Genomic DNA, 13,378 nt, shown 5'->3' with positions numbered 1-13,378 from the left:
CACGATCGCTCCTAAGCGATCGTGTCCACAGCCCTGGTCATCTCCCCGTTCCACAGTTCGACCAGAGCCTCGACAGGAGCACCAGTCTTGTCAGCCGGAAACTCCCCCAGGGCCTTCAGGAATCCATCCGGATCCATCTGGCTCCGGGGGCGGACCCACACAATCGGGTCCGCACCCTTGTGGGGGGGGGGGTCGCTCTCAAGCACAAACCTCACCAGGAAGTGATCTGACCATGACAGGGGACTCAAACATAAATTCCTCACCCTCAGACCACCCTCTTCCTGTCCCGTCGAGAAAACCAGGTCCAGAGTGTGTCCACGTTCATGGGTCGAATTGGTGACATGTTGAGACAGCCCCATGGCCGTCATGGAGGCCATGAAGACCTGAGCCGCCCCGGTCAGGCCAGGCTCGGCATGGAGATTGAAGTCTCCCAGGACCAACATCCTGGGGATCCTCAACACCAGGTCCGAGACAATCTCTGTCAGCTCAGGCAGGGAGACTGTTGGGCAGAAGGGTGCACGGTACACCCACAGAATCCCCAATCTGTCTCGGTCGCCCAACACCAAGTAGAGGCACTCCAGCCCTGGTCTCGAAGGGACCGGAAGTCCCGTGAGAGAGATGGAGGCTCGGTAAACCAAAGCGACCCCCCCTCCCCTCCCCTCCGGGCGTGAACAGTGCTGAACCAGATACCTGAGCGGACACATTTGAAAAGGCGACATCCCCCCCCCTCCCGCCCAGGTTTCCATTATGCAAGCCAGGTCGGCCCCCTCATCCACAATCAAGTCATGGATGAGGGAAGATGTATTGTTGACCGACCTGGCATTGAGCAGCAGCACCATCAGGCCCGAGGGGCGGTTGACAAGACTACCTGAAACCCTCTGGCTGGGGGCAAAACCAGAAGGAGGGACAGGTGTCAACCATCTGTCCCTCCTTCTTCTACGTGGACACGTTAAGCCCCCACCGCTGTTACGTCCATTGCCCATGACCACCCCAGTGGCCTTTTATATAAGAAAACATTTTCTATCCCATGATTAAGACCTAACTTGGAACTTCTATTTGGCTATGACAGATTTGGAGAACAATCCATTTTAATTCACAGAAAAAGTTGTAGCATTTACTGACTTTGGATGAATAACTATACTCAAGTTAAGCATATATATTGCTTAACATGAAGATCACAAAACTAAATTTCTCCTAGCACCTGACAGTGTGTTCCACAATGTTACTGAAATGTGTATCCTTGAATTTGCAAGAACTGTGCAGGGATCAAGGGCAGGACATTTTGGAGGACATTCACTCATACGTTCTCTGTAAGTTGGAGAGGATCTAATGGCAAATAACAAACTTTCTTGCTTTCAATTGGAAATATAAGAAAGGAGACCCCTTAGCTTCACTACTTGTAACAATAAAATTCTTCTATGCTTTCTGCTAGGTTCAAGTAAAGAGGACAGAAATGCACAAGTACAGGGAATGGCTGTCGTGGCAAACTGAATTTGTAAGTTGAAATGTGAATCAAACAAATTTCTCACTCATTCATTACTCACCTCCTTGGCAGTCATACTTTGCAGATCTACACTGGAACTCTGGATTACTTTAAAGTACTTTGCATTAGACTGCCTTTAAAAACCAGTCTAGAAAGTGTAGTTGGTCCAGTACAGGTCCACATGATGACTGACTACATTACATTTGTATTTTGTTGGCTGAATGGGCACCAAAGTCAATTTCCTGGCCCAACTTAAAATGCTGATTTTAACTTTTATCTTTGTAGTACCTGTGCTCACCCCTTTCCATTCTTAAGACCACTGCCTCCCCACTCCCCGAAAGATAAAATTATAAAATACATTTTTGTACACATTTACCTTGTTTCCTCTCTTCCTTGGGCCAGAAACAGAATCATCCTTCTGCAAGAGGAAGGGCTCAAACTTGCAGAAGACCCCTCCATCTGATTTTTGGAGCCTTCCCCCTATCCCACCACATTTTCATGTGGCAGTAAATTTCACATACATTTTATTTTGAGCTGAAATTTATTTTGGTCTTTCCAAGTTTTCCACTGTCTCTTCCATTCTCACAATAACCAATCACAATATTCCAATGACAGAGGATAAAAAGAGAAAGCTTCTAAGCATAGGTTAGCATGGAAAAATGCCTTGTGCCAGGGCATCAACCACTTACTAAAGAAGGCATTTATCAGCAGGGACCAGACAAAATCATGGCCTCTGTTCTCATTCTGAACATATTAACTTATCGAGGGCCAAGTCATCCAACCATATTAACTTAATGAGGGTAAAGCCATCCAGTTTTCATTATTTTTTCAAGTGATTGATCAAAGACAAAGTGCTAACATTCTTCCATTCTGCTAGCATGATGCCATTTGTTCCCTGATGTTATTAACTCTAGTTAGTATTTTATAAATATACTTCTATCAAGAAAAAAACCTTATCTGAAATCAGCAACACAGGGTCTGATTCAACATATCCCACAAATGGAGCACACATTTATTGTCCAACTATACATTATGTGATGGTACTATAGGAGGAACACATATACAATCCAAATGGACCACTTCTCTAAAGTGACAAAACAATACTGGAATGCTTTAGGCCACTTGGATGCCTCTGCACTCTTTACAGGTTTCAGTTACACATCCACACCTGAAAAAGAGAGTGGGCATTCATGCCAACCCAACAGCAGTTCTGGGCCAGCTGCATCCAATACCTAAGGTAATCCAAAGACCACTATGCACTAAGAACATGTTGTATGACTCAAAAGATTATTTCTCAGAATCAGTACTTAGCTGTACAAATGGTCTAAGAAAAGTACTATTTTGTTCTCTGCTTTAAGACAATTTTTAAAAAATGGTATCTCAATAATAATATTGAGGCGATTACCCAACTCAAAATTTTTTTACAAGGTTATTCTTCATTGTACTTTTAAAAAGCTGTTTTTTTCTTTTTTGGCTTACAATGTTTGAATTTTTGATAAGATTTTGTGGCACTTTATCCTTTTTATTGTATTTTTATGAACTGCTATAAGCCACACAGAAATCTTTGGGTATTGCACAGTATAGATGTGGAGGGGGAGGCAGTGAAAAACATCTTTAAACCTGAGAGTTATATATTTGAAAAGAGACTAAGGTAGCAACTCTGAAAGATTTGAATTATTCCATTCATCAAGAAAATGTTAACTTTCAAGCCTTCAAGGACCATTTTAACTATTAATAAATATAAGCTGTTAATTTATTCTTAAAGCAGTATTTTACACAATTTCTATGATTGATTTGGTAACAGTGAGAAAAGTTCCATTTATGTTACACTGATACACAAGGAATCAAAGCAGGATTCTCTGCTTCAAGGTCAAAACAATTCAACTAGCTTTGAGGACAACTACACACCCATGGCTGGGGACAGACAGGGAGACAGCATCTGCTGCTCTGCCTCAGCAGCAAAATGTCTTGAAACTAGTGCCAATTGTGGATGACACCAAAGTGGGGGCAGTGGCCACAACCGAGGAACATGTGATCCAGATCCAGAAAGATCTGAACAACCTTTGGAAGTGGGCAGAGAACAACGGGATGGCATTCAACGTGGGTAAAGTTTGAGGTCTTGCACTTGGGATACAGGAATGGGGTGTCACTTGTGCAGGATGGGGAACAAGTGGCTGGGAAGCGGCACTTGTGAAAGGGATCTCAGGTACTTGTCGACAGCAGGCTGAACATGAGCCAGCAGTGTGATGTGCCGGTTAAGAAGGCAAACACCACCCTTGGATGTAGCCTGGCTTCCAAATCCAGAGAGGTATTGATACTGCTCTGTGTGACTCTGGTGCACCCACAACTGGAGTACTGCATCCAGTTCTGGGCTCCACATTTTAGGAAAGACATAGCTAGGTTAGAATTGGTTCAGCGCAGGGTCAAAAGAATGATAACTGGGTTAGGAGAGATGACATATGAGGAGAGACTGAGGGAACTGGGTCTCTTCAGCCTGGAGGAGACTCTGAGTGGATCTTTTAGTGACTTACACATGTGTGAACTGCTGTCATGTGGAGGAAGGCGTGATCTGTTCCTCCCTGCAGTGGAGGGCAGGACACATTCCAATGGAGCAAAGCTTAAGGAACCAGGCTTCAGGTTGGATGTCAAGAAGCACTTCCTGACAGTTAGGACCCCTAGGATATGGAATGAGTTTCCAAGAAAGGTGGTTGAGGCCCCATCACTGAGGGCATTCAAGGAAAGCTTGGACAACCACATTTTGGGGATTTCATGAGCAAAGCCAGATCGAGCTGGTGGTCAGACTATATGGCCCGGGAGACCCCTTCTGACTCATGTTGATTCTATGTTTGTCATAGGAGTTGACAGTTACAGTAAGGAAAATTCTGGGAAACTACATAGTTATACAAAATGAGTTACAGTAATTATTCAAAACTATTTTAACATTTAGTTGATGGTAATATGGAGTGAAGACAAAGAAGGAAAGCTGAAGAGATGTATTATTTCATTCTCAATGCCGCCACAACAAAGTAAGTTCACTCTCTGGTAAGCCATAGCTCCAAAATGTTGGAGGGAAGGAGTTAAGAAACATTTCCTCCTGAGAGAAGTCCTTCTTGTTTATAACAAAACAAACAAAGGGATCAAAGACATACCAATGCAGGGTGGGAAGCTAGCTGGATGACCTCTTACTTTGCACTGTATTAGTATTGGCTCTGACTGAACATTCACAGTATGCTTGCAAAATCTAGCCCTTTAGCTCCTCCTTGCTGGAGAAACATGTTTTTTTCCCTTCAGAGAATTATGTGCATGCTTTTTCTCTTCAGAAATTCCACACAAGCAATTTTATTTATTATTTAATTTCTATACCACTCTCTGGACATTCACAAATTTATGCAGATCGATCCACTAACCCTCATTTTAAAGATCAGGGAACAACCTTACCTATTTAGGTGTAACAGTGGTGTCCTTAGCAATGTGTGGGCTGATCAACCCTTGAATTGTGGGATGTGAGCACTTCTGAAGGATTACTGCAATGTCCAAACAGTGGTATTATAAAAGACTCAAAGGGGCATGGGCCGGGGCTATTTTGAGTTGCCCTAACTGCGTTCATCTGCCATAATACAAACCTCTTTCTTCCGTCTGACTCAGTAGCCTGGCAGATACTAGTCTTTACTAAATTTACTCTCTTAGTAAATTAATAGTGCAAGTAGCATGAAGGTACCAGCTTTTTAACTAGAGGGGAAACTATCACCTTTTTGTCTAGAGTCTGCTACTTATATTTATTGTCCAAAATTGCCTTTTATCTCACCATGGTCACCTGGCTTTCCCAAAGTATGCCTGATTCTGCAAAGGCTTACTCAGCCACTTGCTCTTGCATAATGATGCCTATGCCCTATACCACTGTAGCCAGCAAAGCCCTGGTGAAAGGAAGAAAAGGTGCACTGGCTACTCACATGTCAAATGGAGCCGCAGAGGTCTCCCTTGCTTCCTCCACGGTGACCCAAGTCCCTGACATTGGGGGAAAACAGAAATGCTACATAGGATCTGAATGAGCCGCAGTGTCTGAATTTGGGGCAAAGTAACGTATAAGCACACGGCTTGCTTGAGTGTGTCTGGTGCTCCTTGGATCCACAATCATCTTTGTGGAATGCACTTCCTTTTTGCATGATCCATATGGCTAGACTCTGGTGGGTACTTGGTCTTCCTTGGCACCAGGGGTTTGCTATAGACAAGACGCAGGTCCTGTTGGTGGGTGGATCAAGCTCGTGGGTAGGTGACTTGGACCCTGCCCTGGACAGGGTTGCACTCCCTCTAAAGGACAGAGTCCACAGCTTGGGAGTGCTCCTTGTTCCGGAGCTGTCCTTGGAAGCCCAAGTGACTGCGGTGGCGAGGAGCGCTTTCCTTCAGCTTAGGCTAATCCATCAGCTGCGTCCCTATCTGGAGGAAGATTACCTAGCGACAGTGACACATGCATTGGTTACTTCCCAGTTGGATTTCTGCAATGCACTCTGCGTGGGGCTGCCCTTGAAGACAGTCTGGATACTTCATATGGTGCAAAACAGAGCAGCCAAGTTGCTGACAGGGACTGGGCGTTATTCTCATATAACCCCAGTCCTCTATCAGCTTCACTGGCTTCCCATCGAAGTCCAGGCTCAATTCAAGGTGCTGGTTATGACCTATAAAGCCCTTAACAGCTTGGGTCCTGGTTACCTGAAGAAGCGCTTACACCCATATATGCCCGCCTGCCCCTTGAGATCTGCGGGAGAGACCCTTCGGGAAGCTCCGTGAAGAATATTAGGAGGGTAAGTACTCGGAGGAGGGCTTTCTCTGCGGTGGTGCCCAGCCTATGGAATGCACTCCCCAGAGAGGTCTGCCTGGTGCCGTCGTTATTTGTTTTTCGGCGCCAGGTTAAGACCTTTTTATTTCAGCAATATTTTAATAAGTGTTAATATTGTGTCCTGTATGTTTTTAACTGCAGCCAGAGTGGGTCAATAATTTATTCATGTTATATTTTATTTTATTGTATTTCATTTATGTAAGCCATCCTGAGGCTTCTGTGACAGGACGGCATATAAATATTTTAAATAAAATAAAATAGAGAAAGATGAATAGATGTGCAAGGTCCATAGGGATTTCTTGCTGTTTTGCATTTAAAAATCATGTCTTATGGCACTTTAAAGAATCTTAAATTTACTGTGACATAAGAAGACTTTTATGAAGTCCCTTGTACAGAAAATTATTATAAAATCTGTTGCTTTTCATGTAACTGAAGAAACATGGCACTTACTGAAATAAATGTAACAGAGCTCTGATGATCTGTTGCATCTCATCTCCCTTAACTAACTGCCATTTTGCCCACATGCAAAAAGTCAATTTTCTCCCTTGAACCTTTCTTCCCTTTGCTCTCTTATCCATGCATCGCTTTTTACAAATGTAGAAGTTTTTAGGAGACAAGATTATTTGAAGCAGCTGACTCAGAAACTGATTTGGAACATCATGAAAAAGGAGCAAACTATTATTTAATGTATTATCAATGGATTTTCTGCCAGGGAATGAAGAATCATAGAAAAGTAGAGTTGGAGGAGGCCAGAAGGCCATCAGGCAGGTCTAACCCCTTGCTATAGCAGGATGGTAAGTTACACCATATCATTTAGTTGACTGTCCAAATGCTTTTTGAATGTTTCCAGTGAGGGCGAGCCCACAGTCTCCCCAAGTAATAGGTTCCATTGTCATACTGCTCTGACAGTGAGGAAATTCTTCTGGGTGCCTAGTCTAAATCAGGTTTTTTTTAACTTAAGTTCATTATTCCATGTCTCGCACTCTTGCATGAGCAAGAAGAGATCTTGTCCTTCCTCTTTGTGACAGCCTTTGAGGTACTTGTATTATCATATCACCCCTCTGTCTTTTCTACTTGAGGCTGAAGAGGTGCTTCCAGGATTCCCTGCTTCAAGGGACAAAACAATATATGACTACCTTTGAGGACAACTATACAGCTTGGGCTTGGGACAGATAGGGACGCAACAGTTACTGCTCTGCCTCAGGCAGCAAAATGCCTTGAGGCTAGTCCTGGCCATTGTTACAGAGACCCATGCATAGGAAAATAACTGGCGCTACAGAGAGATCAATGAATGAAGGGACAGGTTCAGGATTACATCATATTTACTGTGTAATCCTAAGCAGAAATAAATTGTTATGAATTCAATAACATTTGCTCCCAGGTAAGTACACATTTGAAGTTTTATTCCTTCATAAATGTGCTCAGAACCTGCTTTATCCATCCTGAAGAGAGTCCCAATATGTGGATCTAGACAGAAACAAAAACAAAGGTAGCCATGCTGATCAATGAGAAATAACATAAAATCCTGAGCTTGGACAATGGTTGACCCCAATAAAGGAATACAGCTACAAAGTTCGGTAGTTTGTGAGTTATACAATGATGTTGCTGACTTACTATTGCATTGCTGGGTACATATTAAGATTTCAAGAAATTAGAACGTAAGAACTGTAAAAATGTGTTCAAGCATTCTAGAAACAACCAAAACATTTGAAATAAAATGATGGGCAACCTTTAGGAGCAGTCTCTCCCTCCCTCCCTGCCTCCCAAGTTAACACACATGGGCAAGTTGTAAGGCAAAAAATGTGGAGGGCCACAACTCCTATAAGCCCTAGACAGCATAGTCAATGGTGAGGGTTGATGGGAGTTGTAAGGGAAAAATGCTGAAGAAGCACAAGTTGCCCACCCTGGTATTGAATAATACTTTAGTAAACAATTTTTGTGCATTGCCAAATTCTTCTATTTTACTTAAACTGGTTACACCAATAGTTGCCTCATTGTGTCTAACTATGAGTTGCAATTATAGAACAAATCCTGCTTTTTGACAAAGACCTATGCTAAGCTTACACTGCATAGTAACCTGTAAATTAGAATTAGTACCAAACCCGTGACATGGCAGAGTTGGGCCCAAAAGGAAATTCTCCAGTTAAATGAGCTTATGATGTTCATTTTAAAATCTTCAGGGCACTCCAAAATGAATCTGGACTCCCATCTACAGCTATACAGAAATACTTGCAACTGAAACACTGTTTAACATCTTGGTTTTGACCAGATGGGCTAGGGGCATCTAAAACCCCAAGTTAATTGACACAGCTAGAATACTTGGTTAGCAGTAGAAATTTTGATCTGAAAGAGGCTATTCTTCCAAATTTAGATATACCAATTAACAGTGGAAATGAAAGGTAAAGGTGAGCATTATACCAGCTTGATGGAACTTTGCACTCAATAAAGGTTTTGACAATGGACTTGAGGATGAGTCTCAAACATCAAAAATGAATACTTAGAACATACTGGACCCTGATCTCTTTCAGGTGATAGAGCAGGGGTGGTCAACCTACAGCTAACCTACAGCTCATCCCATGTCTGATTTTAGTCCACCTACCCTGCTACTGAATTTATTGCATGAAGGTGGCAGCAAGGCAAACAAAACAAAACAGCAACCCTGCTTGCAAACATAGTGTGCTCCCCGTTTTTCAGCTTGCAAAAGTGCAAGTTTCCTTGCTGCTTGTCAGTTCCAAAGAGCAAGGCAGCCCTCCCACTCCCTACTCTAAACACAAATGCCACTAGTCCAGCCTATAAATAGCTGCTTTTTGAGCTGTACACTCAATCCTAGATGCCACTTGGGCCACACCTTAGAGCAGACCTGGGCATTGTACGGCCCGCAGGCCACATCCGGCCAGATGGCTGACCCTGACTGGCCCACATGAGGTCACTGGCAAATATTCAACTTGACTTCAGTGCGCTTGTTGAAGCCCAAAACAGACTAGATTTCTCTTACTGAACAACAACAACAAAAAGCACTGAGGTAATGCAAACAAACAAAGCTGGATGCATTTACAGGGAATCCAAAGGCAACCTGGATTGTTGAGTTTTCTGTTTCTCTGTTCTAATTCGTAAGGTCTGTACCTTACTATGTTATATGCTGGGAGATTACATGTTGTAAATTTGTGCTATATAAGTAAAATTGAATTGAATTTATTGCTTTTCATGTAATGTTAATGTTTTTGTGAATATTCATTAAATAGTGTTGTTCTGTGCTCCACATTTTCATTGTATCATTGTAATGTTTCATTTACTGTTTTTACAGAGATATATATTGAGCAGAGCTGTAAGTGTATTGGTCCGGCCCTTAACAACTGTCAAAGTTTCTCATGTGGCCTCATAGGAAAATTAATTGCCCACCCCTGCCTTAGAGGGATGTCAATCCTGCAAATTTTAGCTATAACTCAAAAGTGTTTGTTTTTCATAATATACATTTTTCTTTTTAAATTATATACAAATATAAAAGGAGAACAATTGATAAATGAGTAGTACTAAAAGGGGAAATGGGAATTTCATTTTTATATAATAATAAACTACCTGCCTAAAGTCCCAATCTCTGGGAATAATAATAATAGTAAAGCATTAATAAGAAAAAATACTGAGCTACGACACATCCAAGTACTCAATTATTGCTAGCACAATTCCATACATAGCTATTTAGAAGTGAGCTTTGCTGGGTTTAATGGGGTTGCTCCTAGAAAAGTAGGGATCGAATTTCAGCCCTAATGACTCTATTAAATTTATTTTTGCAAAGCCATTGACAGGATTTTAATAAAAGTAATCAGATTTCTATAACGGAAAACAGCTGCAGGAATATCAACTCCACAATAGTGAAGAGGTGCTAATTCTTCCCCTGAAGTAACTTAGTAAAGTTTCCAGCAGTTTTCATAAGTGTAACACTGCACTAGCAGTTCTAATTTTTTCGTCCTCCTTAATAAAGTTCTCTTGCTGTATTAAAACTTACATGATAGACTTATAAGCATTACTGTTTAATCCTCTACAGAAGCAGTGAGCATTAGAATAGCTTTTTACATAGTGTGAAGAACTACTTGCTATTAACATATAAAAGCATCACACTTGCTCCAAGAGAAACTACAGTTAACCAAAATAAAATGGGCGTAACAAAAATCTAAGGAACATTCTGTGCACTTCTAACAAAGGAACAGAAAGACATAATTTAATGGAATGGAAAACTATTTTATCCAATCCATTTTGCAATACAACACATACACAAGCCAACAATACTTTTTGTACTACCAAGCCCAATCTTTTGCTTGCCAAGTTCTTCTGAGTCTACCGGTTTAGGATCGACATAACGTTCACTTCTACCTACCAAATATGACCCCCTAGCAAAATACACGGCAGAGCGGAGGGAGTCAGCAATCTACGCTAACACTTTTACGCTTATTACTTGTTTACAGCTACTAGCACAGCTACAATTTCATCGCAGAACAAAAATATGGGCTTCTCTCATTCCCTTCCTCAGCAGTATCCCACTCATATCTGTCCGTCTGTACAAGCACATTTCATAGATTAGGAAAGCGGGGACAGTGGCCAATACCGCCCCGAGCTCCCTTTTAAACACCTCCGAGCCAAGACTCGCCTGACCTTTCCTCACAACAGCAAACGCACATTAACGCTGATTCACCAGTTCCCAGATAGGGCTCAATGTCACACACACATTTACCGCCTGTTACACAACCAGAGAAGAAAGCTGGCTACGGGTGGGGGAGGAGAAAGACCCCAATAAACTCGTCTCATTACCTTCTTGGTACGCAGCAACAAAAGGGGGTGCGCACTCAAGCACACGCCGCCACCCCCCAGGGGCAATACGACGCCACCCACCGCTTACCACCCGTCCCCGCGTTTGGACACTGACACACCGCCGCGTGGCGAGGAGCACCACGACTATACCCGGGAGAGCAGAGAGGCTGTCGCAGCGAAAACACACGAGACGGAAGAGAATGAGTCCTGAGGAAGCCACTGGAGAACGGTACAGTCCTGCCGAGAAGAGAAACAAGCTGGAAAAGCCGTTGCCGCATATCCTGGCCCTGCCAGTGCCGGAGGCCGGCCTACCTCTAACCGCGCCTCCCTCCCGAGAAAAAGCCGCCTTTGAACCCTCTGACCGGCGGAGGCGCCATTTTCTCTACCCTGGCCACCCAGTGGAAGGCTTCCCACCTTTTTCTTCCCCCGACTGAGACCCGAACATGGCACGCTGCGTTTTTACCTGGTGAAGAGAAGAGCCGAACAACGCGGCCGCTGTTGTCGGGGGATGAGGGGATCCTACTTGTGGGAACCGGGAGGAGGCAGAGGGCGGTGGTCGCAGAAGCGACGCGGCGGGAGGCGCCTGGCTGCAGCTAAGAGCTGCACAAGAAGGGGCCTGGAAAGCGCTTGTTGCTGCTGCGGTAGGGAAGGCTGCTGGGCTGCTCGCCGCCTTCTCTACCGGGCGTGCGTGAGAATCCCGTTACCGAGAAAAACAAACCATTTGTTCCTAAGACAGCAGGTCTTTGTTCATTTACTTGGGAGCAAGTTCCAGTTCACTTCCTAATAGACAGCTGTGCAAAAGGAAGTGACACATTGTGCACGATGCACAAGTTCTTAACGGCCGCAGTTGATCAGTTGCGCTCCCTAAACTCGCTTACCTCGAAGAGTCCCATTAACATCTACTGGATTTACCTTAGATTGAAGTTTATGTGGGGAAGACCGGGACCCCTGCCAAAGGACCCCTACTCTTCCTAAGCCAATCTTCAAGTCTGTGTCAGATGGCATGAGTGTTGGCAGGCAACTTACTAGAACTAGGTGAACCTTCTCCAATCTGGTACCCTCCAGATTTTTGGACTTCAACACCCATCATCCCCAGCCAGCATGACCAGTGGTCTGGAACCCTGGGAACTGTAATCCAAAACACACAGGGCACTTGGTGGGGAAGGCTGAACTGTAGGCTAGTGTTTGCAAAATCAGCTGCCAAAAGAATAAATCTGTCTACAGGTTTCAGTGCTTGCCTACTGAATCCTTCAATGGCTCAAGTTTTTGAAGAGATGGGTGCATATAGTGGCCTGTTGCTTTGAGGGGGCTTCAGTGCACCTCACTGCATAGGATCCGTAGGCAAGTGACCTCAAGGCAGCCACCATGTTATATTGCATGAATTGGGCACTTGCATATTCAATACAAGGCAAAAGCTATTGTTGGATGTGAACGTCGGACTAATGATCTCAGCTTTCTTTTTGCAAGCTGAAATAAATGTATCCCTTAAGACTGCAAAAATAGGCTAGATGTGAGATTGCAGAAGGATCCTCCTTTTAGCTTCTGAATTATATTATGTGCAAATGCATATATTCAATGTCTGTATTCCGTAGGTTTCAGTAAATGTATTCTAACACACAAAATTGGTGGATTAGATCAGATTTCTATCTAATCCAGCTTTATGTTTTTCACTACAACTAGGTGGAAACTTAGAATTTTCTTGAAAAGGTCCATGCTAGGCAAGAAGGTATGAGTCCTCCCCTTGTCTCTGAAATCTGGTGACAGAATTCAGGGGTTTGGTACATAATTTTAAGTACCTTAGTATAGGATTATGGTGTGTATTTTTTAAAGCATAAAACTATACACAACCCAATTTACAAGCAAACCTTCATGAATTGCTAAGGATGTCTTTGCAATATATCATCAATATATCATCTTCCATTCATTTTAAGTTCCATCTCTTAATAGTGAGATTTGGGAAAAGATACTGATAAAGACCTGCCAAAAGATTTGGTTTTCTATGAAGACTTTTTTGTTGTTATTTATTATTAAGCTTATATAAATTCCACTGTATTGGCCCAAGGGCTAATGAATGCTCTTGTATACAAGTATAGTAAATGTATGCTTTACAACAGCATACATTGTTGTAGTATGCTCTTAGTCATATTAGAATAAACTAATTTAACACAGATAAATGTAGATAAAAACAAACTGAACTTTGCATTTTAATTAGTGCAGCTCTGCTTTCATTTTATAATTGGTTTATACTAAAATGTCAT

The 13,378-nt window shown here is 42.9% G+C and overlaps 1 protein-coding gene across 8 annotated transcripts in view; it reads right to left on the bottom strand.

Moving 5' to 3' along the window:
* The window catches only part of IDE (insulin degrading enzyme), a 105,439-nt gene that overhangs the window by 81,280 nt on the left and 10,781 nt on the right, over positions 1–13,378 (bottom strand). For 2 of the 8 annotated variants that reach the window (XM_044420672.1, XM_044420674.1), the window contains exon 1: positions 11,271–11,412. The exons of 2 other annotated variants lie outside the window; for them this stretch is intronic. In XM_044420672.1, the coding sequence (XP_044276607.1) occupies positions 11,271–11,398 (128 nt within the window). In that variant the 5' untranslated portion in view covers positions 11,399–11,412. Of the gene's footprint in view, positions 1–11,208; positions 11,414–11,583; positions 11,726–13,378 lie in introns of those variants that run through there. 4 more of the 8 variants (XM_044420675.1, XM_044420679.1, XM_044420673.1 and 1 more) reach the window with 4 other exon arrangements.

The sequence above is a fragment of the Varanus komodoensis genome, unplaced genomic scaffold (assembly GCF_004798865.1).
Source record: "Varanus komodoensis strain SLA01 unplaced genomic scaffold, ASM479886v1 scaffold11, whole genome shotgun sequence".
Lineage (NCBI taxonomy): Eukaryota > Metazoa > Chordata > Lepidosauria > Squamata > Varanidae > Varanus > Varanus komodoensis.
This window is presented reverse-complemented; position numbering and strand designations above follow the sequence as displayed.